We start from the raw sequence: 19396 nt of genomic DNA, 5'->3' as shown, positions 1-19396 counted from the left end.
TTATCTTGATGACACATCTGGAAGGTAGAAGTTATCTAATTGTAGAGTTTATGTATAGATTAATTTGCACCCTAAAACTGTTTGTTGGATATCACACTTGCTTCAGAAATACTAACATTGTGTTTTTCACAATGCATAATGCACTGCCCAGGCTGTATTATCCCACTCACCTTTACCTCATTTACAATGGCACACCAAGGATAATCAAATTAAAAGAACAAACAAACTTGTCTGAGAAACTTCTTAATTAATTTCACAAATATCTCTGTTCTAATCTCAGTGATTTTTCCCATCTGCAGTTTTCTGTGCCCTTTTACTTTCTGACTAAATTTCAGTTATCATTTGCTTTAACAAATGCTCATCTCATTTGTCCCAATTATTTGTTTTACGATTCCTTCATCTAAAGTGGAAGGAATCATCAAACAAATGATTCCTTCTTTTATATGTCTGTTCTGATATTCCTTATCAGAGACTTCCTACTCTAGAATATCCTCATTTTGAGATTCTTTGACTCAAAATCTTTTTACCCATTTACTACCAAATTTATTTGTTGCTTCTTTAGTCGTTCTCCAATCTACAAATCATGCAGAAACTCTTGCATTTATTTCTTTAAAACTGCTTTTCCTGTCTAACTTTTCTGACAGTAGTGAAGTAATTTTTTGGGTTGATTTTAATGTTCACAACTCCAACAATCATCGTGACTTAAATTATATCTGAATAGAAAGCATCATAGAAACCAAGAAGCTGAATTCAGGTGTGCTGCAGCCAGAAAATTCTGAATTAATCTATTCTGTAAGTAAAATAATTTTATTTTGAAGGTAGGGTACAGTGGTAGATTTCATAACTACCGTATTTCCCCATGTATAAGACGCACCTTAATTTTGGGGCCTGAAATTTGAAAAAAAATGTATTACATAAAGTTATTGAACTTAAGTTTTATTCATCATAAAATTCATACAACTCCTCATCACTGTGAAAACTCCCATCCATTTATCTTGTCCTCATCTGTGTCTGATGACGAATCACTGTCTTCATATATTGCCTCGTCCTCAGTTCCATCTATGGCATTTGAAATGCCACACTTCTTAAATGACTTGACAACGATCTCAATCTTGATATTATCCCAGGATCTTTTCACCCAGGTAGAAACTTCTCCTATAGTTGGTTTCTTCACTGTTCCTGCTGGTGTCAAATTGTCCCCAGAAGACTTCATCCATTGGTTCCATTCGTCTCTCATGACAGCTTTGAAGGGTTTGTTAATGCTGACATCAAGTGGTTGGAGCTGGGATGTCAAGCCTCCAGGTATGACGGCAAGTTTTGTTTTTTGCTCTGCAGCAATCTTCTTTGTATTTTTTGTTATATGTGCCCTGAACTAATCAAGCATCAATAGGGCAGGTTTGCATAAGAGCCCACCTGGTCTCCTGCTCCAAACTTTCTCAAACCAGATCTTCATCCCATCCTGATCCATCCAACCCTTGTCATGAATGTGGACAATCACTCCTCGAGGAATGTCTTCTTTTGGCATTGTTTTGCATTTGAAAATCAGCATAGGAGGCAGCTTAGTTCCGTTGGCACAACAAGCTAGAACAACTGTATAATGGTTCTTTTCATGTCCACTTGTCTTCAGTTACAGTTTTCACCCCCTTCTTATCAACAGTTCTGTTATTTGGGACATCAAATTGAAGGGGGACTTTGTCCATATTTGCAATCTGTCCCAACTCAAACTGATGTGTCTTCCGACATTGAATGACAAAACGATGAAATTCAAGGACCTTCTGCTCATAGCTTTCAGGCATCTTTTGGGCAAGTCTGGTGTGTGTATGCATGCTTAGTCCATTCCGTTTCATGAACCTAAAGCACCAATTGTGTCCTCCTTTTGAAATCAGTAACTTCTTTTTCATCAGCAATTCTTCTTCTTCTTCTTGCCTCATGCTGAACCATCTTTGTGGACACAGGAATTCCAATTGCCCTTTGCTCTTCAATCCATATCTTCAATTCCCTCTCTAAATCAGGCCATTTTGCTGACTTGCCTCTCATGGCCTTCTTCTTCCCGTAGCCAGTCTCGGATTGTTTTCTCAGTTGGAGGAGGACAAAACTTACGTTCAGCAGCACGATTTCCATTCACTTTTGGAAACTGGGTCACTTTTAACTTGAATTCAGCACTCTACGAAAATCTTTTCTGAGCCATTTCCGGGCAGAACGTGGCAAAACGTAACCTAATATACCGGTAACAAGTGCGAAACAATGAGCGCAAAGACAACAAGCGTGAAAAAGCGGGAAATGCAAGTAAAAAAATCTACAACCACTGTATAAGATGCACCCAGTTTTTAGACCCCAATTTTTTCGAAAAAAGGTGCGTTTTATACATGGGGAAATACGGTAGTTTGAAAGATGTGTAATTGGTTGTAATAAAACATTCTTGATCGTACACTGAGTGTCTATCTTGTTTTGAAAAGGTTAAAAATAAATGAAAAATAATGAAAACTGTTAATTAGTTATAAAAAATATTATTAATAAAACAGATAAAAATTGAAAATTTCTGCCATTTTAACAGATATAAAAGTTAAAAGTTATTAAATCTGGAGTTGCCAAAAAGTTAAATGGCATTCAGGATATCAAACATGAAGAATGCAAAAATTTAAAATAACTTCAGTGAAAATTCAGCAAAAATTTTATTTATTATTTATTTTTTTATCACTAATGTATTTCTCCCCGCCCCATTATCTGTAATGCTCATATTGTGAACACCATGCTTACATGACAGTTTCTCGTACTATCCAAAGTCAGTCAAGCTCATTTGTCGCAAATCAGTACTGAAATTGTCTGGATGACTAGAAGCAAATGACTGAATATATAATTTTATTATTATCAATAACTAAAACATTATATTTTATTAAGTAAAACCATGCTATCTCAGTCTAACATACCTGATGTGGGGGAAAAAAATAAAAAATAACCATGATTGTTTCCTTTTGTTTTCTAACAGATATACTAGGAATTTCTCAAATTTCCTCCTTTTTAAAATCTTCAGAGATAAACTGTAGAAATGATCACAAAAATATCACAATACAATAGACTTGTGAATTTATAGTTTTCTATACCATCACTATAAGTTAAAAGTAGTTTAAGTTTGTTGTGATATTAATTATTTCATTTATATATGTAGTTTTCTTTCTTTCTTATCAATACATTTTATAATTTATTAAAAAAGCTTTCACTTTTTTTTTCTTTTGTAATACACCTTATTAATCCTCCTTCATAATGTATTACAAGAACAAGAGTCTGAAGAGGAACATGATTATATGGTGCCTGGTCTAGGGCATGGTGGAACAATTGTGTAGGTATAAAATTATGAAACTCTTTTACTAAATTTAATTGAAATAAGTTTCATGCTAACCATTGAACTTTGTGTTCAGACATTTTATTAAACTATTTTTTTTTATTACATAAACCACCACAGTAATGTGAAACAACATTTTATTAAAACTCCTGCATTATTGAGAACATTCTGTCGTGCAGCTAGTTCTCTTACAAGGACATCAATGCAATGGCAACTAGCAGTTTTTATCCTAAAAACTGCTAGTTACCATTAACTTTAAAATTTATTTGTCTCATGACTAGTTAGGCAACTGATTTATAATTGTAATTTGATAATTTGCTCTTGCCTGAAAATGCTGAGCTTTCTAAAGCTTTGCATATTAATTAACAACCCATTGTTGAATCTGTTGCTTCTTTTTGTGGGGAGGATGTTTACTCCATATTCCATTATGTGCATTATACCCCAGGCATTTTGTGTAGTGTGGGGAGGAAGCTGATACAAATATTCTTTTTCCTATCTCATTATTCTTGTCTATGTGGAAACAGACAAGCCTTGTACTTGCATTCTACTTTTACTGATGTTGGGGTTTTCTTTTGTCAACAACTGATGGGTTCCATTTGTAATTTCCGTAAGACCTCTATATCTAATCGAGTTATATCACCCCATCATGGATCCACCGCTGCTTTGTACAAGGAGGATGCTCACCCCCCAAACAATCCATTGTGTGTGGGGGAGGATGCTCACCCCCCCACACACAATGCGTAGGACATTCAGTTGCTTAGGTTTTCTCAAAGGTTCTTTTGCAGTTTTGATCTGTGGTGAGTACAGATGTGTGCTCAAATTCCCAGATTACCACAATGGAAGGCATGGTAGGCTGTATCTGATTTGTCAAACCTACTACCTACAGCCAACTGCCTACTGATACTTCCTACCATTCCTTCCATTGTGACAATCTCTGAAAATCAGGGCATCTGTACCCACCACAAATTAAAACTACAAAAGAAGAACCTTTAAGGAAGCCTTTTTATTAAACTCTTCTGTAACTTTTCCATTGACAAAAATCAAGGATCAAATTCTGATAGTCTATGTTTCAACATTTCAAAACAACAATAGAAAAGAAAATGAAGAATGGTGAACAGCAGAACACCATTGGATCCTTTGAGACGGTATGCCATACAGATACCAGAACTCCAACAGAATCCCTTGCTGAAGTCTTTAGCCTGGAACCAGCTCGCCATATTCAACATTCATCCATCCATTCATTTGGCCTTGATCACCTCAAACCGTATCTTATCTGGTTCTCTTTACATAGTCCTGCACAAGCAAATTTTTGTTGTTTGTATTCCAGTTCCTCCAAAGTGTATTTACATATAATTTTCATGTTTCTATTTAATATTTAACTTATGGTTTAACTTGACTATAGAACTCTAAGTCATCCATATTCTGAACATCATGTTAATGCAGACATATACGTTCTTTAGCTTAACATTAGACATAATTTCTTAATTAGTTCAGTAGGTTTTATTAAACTCATACATAATGAGTTTAATAAAACCTATTTGTTAAGAATTTTCACATGGTATAATAGTGTTATTTTATTATTATATATGTATATTAATATACATAGTATAAATTTTACCCTATCGACAGAAACCATGTAACATTCTTTCCCAATTATATTATAATGTTCAATTAGCTGATGAGAATTTAGTTGAAACCCATGAAATGGAAATCTCTGTGGCTAAGACCAAGATGGTTTATTGAAAAGGACTTTAAGTTCTGGGGAACACCTCACACAATCCAGATTTTTGGGAGTCCAGTATCATATCAGGTCGTATCAAGTCATTGAAAAAGACGCAAGTTAGGGTTAAATTTAAAAGTGTCTGCAATTCTGCCCACACACGATAGGAGGCAGTATATGATGAGAGCCTTGTCAATCAATTCAGCCCTGGGGAGATTGTGCAAGGCTCACAGGGTAGAATTTGTTTCAGCGTGGTTGGTGCTTGCTAACAGGAGAGATTGTTATCGAGGCAGTGTTATCGAGGCTACAGTATCGAGGCAATGTTAGGTGGGTCGGAAAACTGCTAGATTGGGGGGGATTCACAGACTAAAAGATTAACGGTAGCCACAGACAGAGGCAAAAGTGATTCTTGCATTGCTTCTACTGTAATGAGCAGCAGCCTAGAGAGCAAGTTGCTGGGGACTTAAAGAGCTGCTGGGAGTCATCATGGAACAAGTAAATACATGGGCTGTGTTAGGGTAACTAAGAGAACAAGTTTGTTTGTTATTTGGTTTTTAGGAGCATTAGCAATTAAGGCCATATTGCTCCAGGGATATGCGGTGGTCATTCCCTTACCTTTCCACATCTTCCGTATTTGGTGGTCACGGGCTCGAATCCCGGTCTAATCAAGAAGCGTGTGCTTCGCACTGCTGCCCCTGCCCACCTGGGTATGGAGGTGCCGTAAGAACAAGTGCATGTATACTTGCATGTATAGTAATGTTAAAAGTATAGTAAATAAAATTGATGAATTTAAAGTGCAGATCAAGGCATCAAAGGCAGATATTGTTGGGATATCAGAGACATGGGGTCACACAGATATAAGCAGTGCAGAATTGGACTTAGGGGAGTACAATGTGTACAGTTGTTGTTATTTGGGTTTTTAGGAGCATTAGCAACTAAGGCCATATTGCTCTGGATATGCAGTGGTCATTCCATGACCTTTCCACATCCTCCGTATTTGGTGGTAACAGGCTCGAACCCCGGTCTAATCAAGAAGCGTGTGCTACGCACTGCTACTCCTTCCCACCTGGCTACGGAGGCGCCTCAATGTGTACAGAAAGGACAAACAGGGTAGGAAGGGAGGAGGGGTTATGCTATTAGTTAAGAAACATAACATCTAAGGAAGTGAATCCAGTTAACATGGGTGGACAGTTCAATGTTCAGTCTGTTTGGTGTGACATAAACACTGGGAAAGGGAAAATGAGAGTAGAAGTATGTTATAGGCAGTGGTCAGTTGAATATTTTAACAATGGGGTCGCACTTTTGCCGACTTTTTGATGTGAAACATCCTTTGGGGGGATACCTGCTGAGTCGGTCATGGAAATGACGTCACCTGGGGCATCTGCCACAGGCGCTTCCCACGCTCAGATCACTAGTCTGTGTGTAGCACTCACTAGTAGTATGATTAGAGTGACGCATTTTTCGTGACCAGTACGATATCTCGAGTTCTAAGTTTTTGGAATTTTTGAATAGCCTGACGTCACAATCATACTTCCTGCAGTTACTACTGCAGTAAGTATGATTGCAATTATTTGTCATATGACTGCAACAATACAGAGATTTGTCAACAAATTCTTATTTCGTCTCGCATTTTCTCATCCGCAGATGTTCGGGGCACCAAACATTCCATTGTTAGGTGCTCTGACATTTAGATACATTGCAGTAGCAAGTATACGTCTCTTACTTTTGTTATCATAAATCCATTTTATATTGTCTTCCAGAAATTATGGAAATTTGCGAATGATCAATAAAATATTTATAATTCAAAAGCTCTTTTATTTCGTAATCAGTATATACAAATCAAAATATCTAAAAGAAATGCGAAGGATGTTTCACATAAAACCATCTACCACAAGTGCTCGGCAGACGCGTGACTTTTTTATTCTTTTTTTTTACAACTAGGGAAATATAATGGATAAAATTTTTAATATTGCGAAAAAAAATTACAAAAATATTTCCCATATTACAAATAACGAATTATCACAAAACATTCTAGAATATAAAAACAAATATTACATAAAAAAACTGCTCTAGAAAAGGTTGTTGGGATTTCCGGTAGCATATGTTTAAAATTTCTTTCAGTGGTATTATTATTTTCTTTATTTAATTTAAAATCACTCTGTTGAATTAATAACTTATCCTTTAAGGATAAAACAATGCATTTAATTACTTGTCATGAGGTAATTTTACTGTTTTTAGTTTCGATTTTGATTCCTTCAAATTCTTTCCACTTCAAAATACTCTCAATTTTAGCCTCAGAATTTTTCAAATTAGCAATAGTATTGATAGTTCGAATAATTAATTTATCTGCTTTTACCATAGTGAATCTGTAAAACTTCTGAAAGGTAAGAGAGCTCCTGCAGGATGTAGATGATTAGTGCTAAATGGTTAAGAAATTCCATATTTAAAAGTCGATTTAACAATCTGGAATATTTAACTTCTGATTCAAAATGTTTGCACAATGCAGGATAATTCCCTTAAACCACAATTACCATCTGCAAGCTTCAAGTTGCTTCTCGTAGCCAGAACACACGACTGATCTTTGTAGTTTCCACATCAAGTTTTCACTGCAATCATCTTTAATTCACGCTGGTTTTTTGGAGATCGGTGATATAATGCATACAGTTTTTTTTTTTTTTTTAATTATTGCCCCTATGCCATTATATTTTAGAACATTTTCTACGCAGTGAAAGCCTTGACGAAATTTCAAAATCTGTCAACATTTCATCTTCGTAAAATTTATATAATATCTTAGTTGCCCCAATCCCCCCCCCACGTTGCTACTGGCACCAGTTCTTTGAATATTGTGCAAAATGTCGGAATCACACGGATATTAAGCTACTGTGACCATGTAAACATAGACAGGAGAAATTTACTGGAAGACTTGGATCACTCACTTCTCCGAAAAATATACGCCCGTTTGTCAGAGTAAATGGGAACCAGAGCACAGCTTTGACCAAAGGCTATTATCCATGTTGGGAAACTTCTTAATCCTCTGACTGGCTATGGAAAGCATATTGACTAGCGCGACTTCTCAGTATGCGACTGCATAGATTTTACATACACCACTAACATTGTGAAACGTAATCATTTTCACTCTTCATTCGTGCTTTCTAATTACCTAAAGGCCAGAGGTGAGAACAATGCATACAAAGTTGTCTCTCCTGATCCAATCATTACATAGAAATTATTTTTGTTCAGCAGAAACTACTGTATTTTAAATGTAATTACCAAGAGGAATATAAAAAAATTCGGTATAAAGAAGTTGGTTAAACAGAGGTCCGACTGTAATTAAATCAAAAATGAAGCAATTTTAAAATACATAACTGATCGATTGCACCATTAAAATGCTGGGAATAGAGCCCCGCTCGCCCCACCATAGTTTCAGCTCTGGATACTCAATAATTGCATCCAGGATTTCAATTGTAAAATAAATGATCGTCTCAACAATGGGTTGGCAGATGTTCAAAAAAATATATATAATAATAACAATGGGCTCTCACGAGCCCATGCGAGCTCACTATAGCTCACCACTGGTTATAGGCCTAATGACTCTGATGAGTACAATGAACAGTTGTGCAGAGAAATAGAATGGTCCAGTAAATCATAATGTCTTGTAAAAGTCTGAGACCACAGTAGTGGTCTCAGACTTTTTAAATTCTATACAGTGGAATCAACTGATGATGTTACCAATGTTGAATTCTAAATGGAGAGCCTTCAGGGACTTGATTTTGGAGGCTACTAGGCTTTTCATTCCAACTAAGAAATACTGTTCAAGGTTTGGCCCTAAATGGATATCAGATGAATTACTGAAGCTCGTGGCAGAGAAGAAAAATGTATGAGATGCATATAAAGTATCAGATGACACAGAAGCCTATGGCAGGTATAAACTAGTCTGTAATCAAGTCACAAAGGAGGTTAGGCAGGCGAAAGCAGATTACTAGAAATCTTTGGCAAAGGAAAGGGACGAATCAGATTGGTCCACTTAACATAGATGGTTCGACTACTGATGATTATGCTCAAGTAGCTGATAAATTGAATGGGTATTTTGCATCTACATTCGCTCATGAGGAGTTATTCAAGGAGGGGAATGCCAGAAGTTTATCAAACTTTAACAGGGAGCTAAGTGATTTTGTTATAACTGAGAGCAAAGTGGAGGAGAAATTTTTGAAGTTAAAGATAAAGAAGGCACCTGGAATCTATCCTGTTATATTAAAGGAGGCAGCAAACCCTTAGCCATAATTATGAGAGCTTCGTTGGACTCAGGGGAGGTCCCCAATGCAAATGAACCCCAATTCACAAAGGAGGTTCAAAGGGTGACACAAATAATTATAGACCTGTTAGTTTAACTTCTGTTCTGGGGAAAATAATGGAGTTACTGGTTAAGGAGGTGATACAGGATCATCTAGATAATGAGAAGTCTTGTCTGACCAATTTGATTGGATAAAACGATGTGGTCACAAAGAAACTGGATGCAAAAAATTATTTTGATATTGTTGGTATACTTGGATTTCAGGAAAGCTTTTGATACTGTTGCACATGGAAGACTGCTGTAGAAATTGGAGCGGTATGGCATTAAGGAAAGTTACTGCAATGGATAAAGGGATGGTTGAGTGGGAGATGGAAGAGAGTGGTAATAAATGGACACTAATATATGTAAACTAATGTTATTAGTGGAGTGCCCCAAGGTTCGTGCTAGGCGTATCATTGTTTGGTTTATTGATCTATTATATCGTTGAAGGTATATTAGGCTTAATGTCCAAGTTTGCAGACAATACAAAAGTTGGCAAGGTTGTTAATGAAAGTAAAGACAGTATGCTACTGCTACAGGATCTACAAAAGTTACGCAGACAGGCTGAGAAGTGGCAACTGAAGTTGAACATTGACAAATTCAAAGTACTTCATATGGGTAGTAGTAACCCAAGGGAAATGTACCAACTGTGTGGTACTACACTCACGGAGGTGGAGAATGAATAACACCTGGGGGTAATTGTGCAGTCAGATATGAAGTTCTCTGAGCAGTGCAAATGGGAATTTATAGGAATTATAGGAAGTTTGCTAGCAGAGAAGGAGGTAATTATCCCTTTGTTTGTTCGTTTGTTATTTGGTTTTTAGGAGCATTAGCAACTAAGGCCATATTGCTCCTAAAAATGTGGTGGTCATTCCTTGACCTTTCCGCATCCTCCGTATTTGGTGGTGACGGGCTTGAACCCCGGTCTAATCAAGAAGCGTGTACTACGCACTGCTGCTGCTCCTTCCCACCTGGCTACGGAGGCACCTAATTATCCCTTTGTATAAGGCAATAGTCAGGCCACACCTTGTGTACTGTATACTGGTCTAGAGGCCTCATTTTAGGAAGGCCCCGAGTGCCAAGCGATAGTGTCCAAGCGATTTTCCTAAGTGATATATAGTGCTCTTTCTAAGTGATTTCGTTATATTTTCTTTCCAGTGCTTTTCTCATCCTTATTTCTTTATAAGTGGTTCTGTACTTAACAGATCCTAAGTAAGAACCCAGAAAGGAAAATTACCTTTCTTTTCCTAGTATATTTATTAATTTTCGCACCAACAAACTAACCTCTCCAACCGCTTGGCCACTAGGTGGCACTGCTCCTGCCTCCACGTGGCGGGGCTGGAAGTCTGGGAGAAGAAATCCACTCTCCCAGGGCTAAAAGGAGCAACGATGGACAAAAATAAACAGTCCTCGTGTGGATCTTATGATTCAGAACTGGACAAACATAATCCAGATCATGACGACACAAATGTATCCCATGCTAAGAGACAAAAAAAAGAAGGAATGGATAAGACCACACCACTCTTTCTAATACTACACTCCTCCACAGACCAACCATTGAGTAAGCTGTCCCCATTTTTGATACAGAAATGTCTCGAAAATGTGGCTGGCCCTCCAAAAATGGTTCGGCGATTAAGATCCGGAGATTTATTGATCAAAATGACCGAACATAGACATGCTGAGAGGCTATTGAAAATATCTACTTTCGGTGGAATTCCCACGAAGGTTACCCCACATGCCACCTTAAACTCCTCTAAAGGGGTAATATCAGAGTGGGATCTATTAAACGTATCAGAGGATGAACTTGTGCATGAACTAAGAGATCAAAATGTGGTACAAGCCAAAAGAATTGTTATTAAAAGAGATGGAGAACCTGCTCCCACACGGACGGTGATTCTAACATTCGAAACACCAAATCTACCTACTTATATTAAAGCTGGTTATCTTAGATGCCAAGTAAGACCATACATTCCAAATCCAGTCCGGTGCTTTAAGTGCCAAAAATTTGGTCATTCCCAAGCTGTCTGCAGAAGTGTAGCCACTTGTGCTAACTGTGGATCAAAAGAGCATACACACACAAACTGTAACACTGAAGTGCAAATTTGTCCTAACTGCCATGGTAACCACTCTGCCTTCTCTAAGGAATGCCCTCAATGGAAAAGAGAAAAGAATATTCAAAAATATAAGATTGAGCAGAAAGTATCCTATCAAGAAGCTAAAAAACATTTTGCAGTACCTGCTAAGTCACCTACATATGCTTCAGTTACCCAACGGCTACGCTCAGTAGAAACTCAGACAGACTGCTCAGTCCCTCCAAATATCTCAATATCTGGTTGGGCTAAATCGCTCCTCTCCTCATCAAAGGAAAAACCTATTCCTAAATATGCTACTCGAGAAGCAAATACTCCTGTAACAATACCTCCGGATAAAAAGCCTATTGAGAAACCAAATGAACGAGCCAAGACCCCTGAAAGAAGCAACACTACTAAATTTATATCCGATACCATGGATATTGATGAAAAGATAGATGAAGATGACTCAATTCTTGAGATTCATCCAGAGGATGACATTGACACCGGTAGGCCAGTCTTCCCAAAAAAAGAAAAAGCAAAAGTAGACAAGCGCAAACAAAAAAATCCGCCGTAAGAAACCAAACCCTCCTTTTAAAACCAAACAATGCAGACAGTGATTCAATGGAATTGTCGCGGATTTCGTGCTAATTTAGATGACCTCTACGATCTGCTAAGTGAATATAAGCCCGTCGCAGCATGCATACAAGAAACAAACCTGACGAATGCAGTATCTATAACAGTTAAACGCTTCACCATGTATAGAAAAGATAGAAACTGCTCTAATGCAGCACACGGAGGAGTAGCGCTGTTAGTAAACTCTTCAATTCCCTCCAGACCTGTTCCCTTGCAAACACCGTTGGAGGCAGTTGCAGCCCGTATCACCATTGGCATAACGATAACATTAGTCTCATTGTATCTGTCACCAAACCACGCTTTCACCCTTGCTGATTTAGATGACTTAGTAAGACAAATACCCGCTCCTTTCTATATTCTGGGTGACTGGAATGGCCATAACCCTCTATGGGGTTCTCAACAACTTGACTGCAGAGGGAAAATAATTGAGAAATTCTTGGATAAACACAATCTAACTATTTTAAACACAGGTGATCACACATATGTTCATGTACCATCTGGCTCAAGCTCTGCCATTGACCTAACAGTATGTTCTCCAACAATATTTCCTCTCATAGACTGGACAGTTACTGACAACCCTCTTGGTAGTGATCACTTTCCGATCATCTGTAATTTCTGTACAAGTTCTCCTCCGATCAACAGAATTAGAACAATTTGGAAATTTGACAAGGCCAACTGGGCTAAATATCAAGAAATAGCCCATTTAGATTCCACTATCATTGCTACTGACAAGATCGATTCTGCAGTAAGCTATATCACAGAACGAATAATGACAGCAGCTGAATCCGCTATCCCGAAATCATTTAAAATCCGACTCCATCCAAAAATGTGGTGGAACGAAGCATGTAGCATTGCTAAAAGAGAAAGAAATAAATCCTGGAATCAGTTTAGAAAACATCCAACCACAGCCAACCTCCTACAGTTTAAAAGAGCAAGGGCTAAGGCTCGTTATATAAGACGGATAAGTAAAAAAGAAGCATGGGCACGCTATGCTGCCACAATAAACAGATTCACAGATACTGCTACAGTCTGGAAAAAAATCAAACGTATCAATGGCAAATACCCACTTGTTACTTCCCCAATTCTATTTCTGAAAGGAAAGGAAATTTCTGAACCCGAAGAACTTGCTAATGCATTTGGCTCGTCTTTTGAATCACTCTCAGCTGTTTCCGCCTATGAACCAGCCTTTCAGATGCTAAAACGCGATACAGAAAAGTATAAACTGAATTTTAATACCGCTCTCCAACATTCATACAATCTGCCGTTGACCATGACTGAATTGCTTAATGCGCTCACAAAAGTGAAAAACAGTGCTCCAGGTCCTGATGGAATTTATTACTCAATGATTTCCCATTTAAGTGAAAGATCATTAAGTGGTCTCTTACTACTTTATAATAGAATTTTCTTAGAGGAATATTACCCCACCAGCTGGTGCCATTCTTATGTGCTAGCCTTCCCGAAACCAGGAAAAGACCACACAGATCCAACAAACTATCGACCTATCTCCTTAACAAGCTGCTTGGGAAAAACAATGGAAAAAATACTTAACACCCGACTAACGTGGTATTTGGAGACTCAAAACATTCTGAGTCCAAGCCAGTATGGTTTTCGGAGAAGTAGATCGACGCTCGATCTCATTATCAAAGCAGAAGCAAATATTCGGAACGCCTTTCTAAGAAATGAACACTTTGTTATGATATGCATTGACATCGAGAAAGCATTTGATACAACTTGGCGTTATGGGATTCTTCGGGACTTACATAAATCTGGTCTTCGGGGTCATCTCCCGAAATTCATTCAGAACTTCCTATCTAACAGATCCTTCCAAGTCCTCTACCACTCGTCACTATCTGGCACATATGTTCAAGAAGAGGGAGTTCCCCAGGGCTCAGTGCTGAGTGCAACACTTTTTGCCATCAGGATCGATTCTATAACTAATTGTATACCTAACACAGTTGATGCATACCTGTATGCTGATGACCTTGCCATCTCATGTCATTCTCAAAATATGCGACTTATTGAGAGACAACTACAAGTCACCATTAATAGAATAGTCTCTTGGGCCAAAAACAATGGCTACAGAATTTCTAAACCGAAAACAACTGCAGTACACTTCTGTCGTAAACGTACATTGCATCCTGATCCAAACCTCCAGTTAGACTCCCATTGTATTACATTTCAACCAAGCACTCGTTTTCTTGGTATAATACTTGATAAAAAATTAAACTTCCTTGAACATATAAAATATATTCGTACCAGCTGTCTTAAGAAACTAAATATTCTCAGAGTAATCTCCTCTATGTCGTGGGGTGCAGATCGGTACATGTTGCTACATTTATACCGCTCATTAATTAGATCCCGCTTAGACTATGCATCTCCTGCATACGCCTCAGCCAGGACAAGTGTACTGAAATGGCTTGATCCCATTCATCATAGTGCACTTCGAATAGCACTGGGTGCCTTTCGTACATCTCCCATATTAAGTCTATATACGGAAGCCAATGAACCGCCGCTAGACCTTCGGCGACAAATTCTTCTCCTAAATTATGCCGCAAAAATCAGCAGTTTTCCACATCATCCGATATGGCAATATCTCTTCAGACCAAAATGGGAAAACCTCTATCGTACTAAATCACGTCTCAACAAACCATCTGGCATTAGGCTTCAAGCTCTAAACACTAGCTGGGGACTCAACATGAATAACATAATGCAGGATACTAGCATGCAAATCCAGCCATGGCAAATACCCACGATAGATATTGAAAAATACTATCAGAAATGGGGAAAGAATAATCTTCCAGATATTAACATCAGACAATTACATCTGGCCCACTCAATTCAGTTTAGCAGTTACGTGCAGCTATATACAGATGGATCCAAGACTGCTAGTAAAGTTGGTACAGCTGTAGTCCTGCCAGATGCTATCATCGCCAAACAGCTCGCCCTCATAATGTAGTAATTATACTGCTGAGTTGTATGGTATTTTACTAGCCCTGGAGAAAATAAAAGAAGCCTCATATACTCAATCCATAATATATACCGATTCATTAAGTGCCGTGAATTGTATGCAATGTAAACGCCCCAACAGTCATCCTCTGGTACAACAAATCTGGACTCAGTTAATGGCAATTCATGCACGTGGTCACCACATAATTTTTTGTTGGATTCCTGGTCACTCTGGAATCCCAGGAAATGAACAGGCAGATTTAGCTGCCAAAAATGCTTCAAATCGTATTTCTTCCAATTTCAGGACACCTTATGTTGACTTTAAATCCATTATACAGCAGACCTCTAAAGAACAGTGGAAACATATATGGGAAAAAGAAATAAATAATAAACTTTTTGAAATAAAGAAAGAACCCAAACAGTGGCGATCCAGTCTAAGGGAAAATAGAAAAGAAGAAACCGTACTAGCGCGACTGCGCATTGGTCACACATACCTCACTCACAGTTATTTATTAAGAAAGGAAGATGCCCCACAATGCAGTAACTGTTCATGTCCACTCACTGTAAAGCATATCATTATTGAATGCCCAATATATATAAGAGAACGAAAAACTGCTTTCTCCTTACTTTTCAAAAATTGCAATCAATTAACACTACGTAATGTTCTAGAAGATCGTCAAGATATGGATGACGTTTTTATTTTCCTAAAATTGATTGATAAATATCACCTTGTTTAAATTATTATCAGAATCAGCCTCAACAACAAAGATATACTAGTTAGAAATCAGTGCATTATAGCCACAGTTGCTGATGCACCAACAAACCTAACAACAACAACAACAACAACATCATTTTAGGAAGGATGTAGAGTTGCTAGAATGAGTACAGAGAAGGGCAACAAGATTCGTGAGAGGAACAAAGGGCGCATTTATGAAGAAAGGCTTAAGGTCTACAAGTTTCAGCATCTGGAGACTAAGCAAGGTGATCTGATCAAGATGTATGAGGCCTTGAATGGTTTGAGCAGTGTCAGTGCTGACAAGATACTTTCAGTTGCTCAGATTAAGAACCTGAGGGAGCATAGATTCAAATTGAGTAAAGACAGTTATAGAATAGATGTGCAGAAGTTTTCCTTTAGCCAGTGGGTAGTTGATTGCTGGGACAGACTTCCATCTGTTGTTGTGGAAGTTGATAGCTTAAATAAATTTAATGCTGAACTAGACAAACATTTGGAGTGAACAGGTTGGTGAAATGGGAAGGTTTGGTGTTTTTTTTTTTTTTGGCTGATGCTCTATAAGCTTGCTTTTTTGCATCATATGCCTCAACTAATGCTAATATTCCTCACCATATCAAGTACCTAAGTGTAATTGTTGATGAAAAATTACCCCATGCAAAATATGTAAAAGACAAAATAAGAGTTGTATACTCTAAGGTCAAGAGACTGGTAAGAGTGTAATTGGGTATCAAAGGTAAAGCTCATATTCTGTATAAGTGTCTCTTTGTTCCCATATCTGTTTACAAATGGGAAGTGAGGATTTAGCTGTTTGTTTGTTATTTGGATTTTAGGAGCATTAGCAACTAAGGCTATATTGCTCCGGGAATATGCGGTGGTCATTCCCTGACCTTTCCGCATCCTCCGTATTTTATGGTGATGGGCTCGAAGCACGGTCTAATCAAGAAGCGTGTGCTATGCACTGCTGCTCCTTCCCACCTGGCTACAGAGGCGCCTGAGGAATTAGCATTCTCTAGTTAAGATTGTATTATGTCTTCTCAAAGGTTTACCCTTTTAGGGGTGACCCAGGCATTCAGAACTGTCTTCAACAATGCCTTGCAAGTAGTTTCTGGATGTGAGCCCATTGACGTGGTGATTATGAAGAGGATTTTAGAGTTTGCCAATAGAACAAACAGGTCGACAGAGATATATATGGTGTAAGACCATGTCCAGATATCATGAGGAAATATTGGAAGAAAGGTTTGAACGAAGAAAGAATAAGGTTTCAAACTAAGGTACAGTTTGAAACTTTGTTCTGGGTATACCTTTCCAATGTGGCAGGCACATTGAACTGGTTCTGCTATGGGTTGAGTCACCTATGCCCACTGTGGATGCAATTTCACAAAGGAAGGTGGCCAGCAATGGGGCAGTATTCTACTGTGATGGTGATAGGTCATGGGTGAAATTGATTAGGGCTAGTTCAAATTCAAATTGCTATTTGCATATGTGGTGATGTTGAGGACTCATGGAAAGTTTTTGGGAATGTAAGAGATATACAGATTTAAGATTAGATTTGGAAAGGTATGTTGAGAATAGTTATGCAGTAACATGCAGACTGTGTATGCAGTCTTTAACAGCAACAAAAAGCATTTGAAGTTTATTGAATTTAGTTAATCTTTTCTTTGTAAGAAGGTGTGTTGCTGTTAGTAATACATAATATTGTATATAGTGTAAATAGTGCAGTCTAAACAGTAGTTTTAAATATGAAAAAATTTTATGTTTACAGATTTCATGTTGTACAGTTTCATGTTATATAGGTATTTCTTTTTCCTAATACACGTTTTGAGTATTAGGAAAAAGAAATAAAAAGCACGAATACACTATTAGTCGAGGAAATGCTCACCTTCTAGTAGTAATAGGTTATTGGATCAGATGAGTAATCAAGGTATGCTTCTCCAAATAATGGTGAAATATTCCAACTCATGAACTCCACATAGTGAAGTGAAGTGCCCAATAAGAGACATAATGAAGTGCATAATAAGAGACACAGTGATTCACAAACCTAACCATAGTCACAAGCCAATATAGAATGAGGCTATACTCTACTTGTATAAACAGATTTATTATTAACATTGTTGATATCTCAGAAATTATATTTCTGTTGATATCTTGGTATATTGATACTAGTATCTTGCATTTTCGTTTATTAAAGAAAGTAACTTCAGATTCTTATACAAGTCATTGTCAAGATTGCTGCCATTAATTTTGATATTCTGGTCTAGAAAATTATGTATTTATGCTATTATAAAGTCTTCTCTAAATCAAGTGCTGTCAGCTAGACATGGTCTTTAATTTCATAAATGTTTGTATAGATTATACATATGTCTTTTTTTTTTTTAGGTTAGAATTTCATTATTGTAATTATTAATATACAATTTCTCATGGAGTCAAAAATATCAGTTAAAATTGATATTTTGACCCCCTAGTACTCCATTAGTTGGTATGTAAATTTTGAAGCAGTCATCATTCAATAATTATGTATGTTGATTTATTGATTGATTTACTCTCTAAAGTCATCATCTCTGAATTTGACTTAATCACAGAGGAAGAAATTGTCCTAGAACTACAGAGTCAAAAGGTTGTACAAAGGAGTTACTTATTAGAAAAAGATGGTCTATTCACATCTAATATTATCCTAAACCTTCAGCACATCTTTCTAAATAGCGTAAAAGTGAACCCTAAATTGTTAAACCAGTCCACTTATACATTCTGAACTCTGTAAGACGCTGAATATTCCAGAAATTCAAACTGCATACTACATTTTCAAACTGCTTTTCAACAAGTTCCTGTTTTTTCAAACTGTGATCTCAAGGACAATGCACAAACAGTATAATTTTCAAACTTAAAAATGTCCAAACTGTAAAGATAACCATCTAGCCTCTTTCAGAGCATATGAACAGATGCAGAAATACAAAATAGAACCCAAGATAACATAACAGGATGCAAAAAAAGCAAGCAAATTTTTCCATACATTAAAGGTACTTAAGCCGCAGAAATGGCAATCTGTCACAAATTGGTGTATCATCCCTGTGAATATTTCACTTGCTGATTGGGCTAAATCACTACTTATTTCCCTTCACTAATTTTATACTCATTCAATAACTGACCAAACAAGCAGTACACAAAATTTAAACCCTCCAGCTGCCACTTCAGTCAAGCCAGAGAAAAGGATACGAAACTAATGTGAAGATGTCACCCAGATACTTGTATGAATATTAGCATTAGAAGATGCATATGATGCAAGAAAGCAAGCTTATACTGCATCAGCCAAAAATATATATATATACAGGGTGTCTCAAAAATATTGGTACAAACGTTTAGGGGAGGTAAGTAACATCTAAAGGAATGTGAATCGCATAGGAACCCATAACCAGAAACATCACCGTAAAACGTCAGTAGATGGCGCTGCTCATCAGTTTGCGAGAGGGAAATCTCTGGTTTACTCATTTAAGCAGTAGTCACCGCATGAAGAGCATGCATCGATATATGAACTGTGAGCTGGCAGACATGCACCTAGTGTACAGATTAGCAGAGGGCAATGGACGAGCCACTCAACGAATTTATGGAGAACGCTTCCGAGATAGAC

The 19396-nt window shown here is 37.4% G+C and overlaps 1 protein-coding gene across 1 annotated transcript in view; it reads left to right on the top strand.

The window, feature by feature from the left end:
• Positions 1-19396, top strand: part of LOC150089487 (transient receptor potential cation channel subfamily M member-like 2) — a 933932-nt gene that overhangs the window by 462238 nt on the left and 452298 nt on the right. The window contains exon 14 of the mRNA XM_090390003.1: positions 3274-3337. Coding sequence (XP_090246129.1) covers positions 3274-3337 — 64 coding nt within the window. The remainder of the gene's footprint in view (positions 1-3273; positions 3338-19396) is intronic.

This window comes from Mastigoproctus giganteus, chromosome 2 (genome assembly GCF_048544385.1).
Source record: "Mastigoproctus giganteus isolate SK-2022 chromosome 2, ASM4854438v1, whole genome shotgun sequence".
Taxonomy (NCBI): Eukaryota; Metazoa; Arthropoda; class Arachnida; order Uropygi; family Thelyphonidae; genus Mastigoproctus; species Mastigoproctus giganteus.
This window is presented reverse-complemented; position numbering and strand designations above follow the sequence as displayed.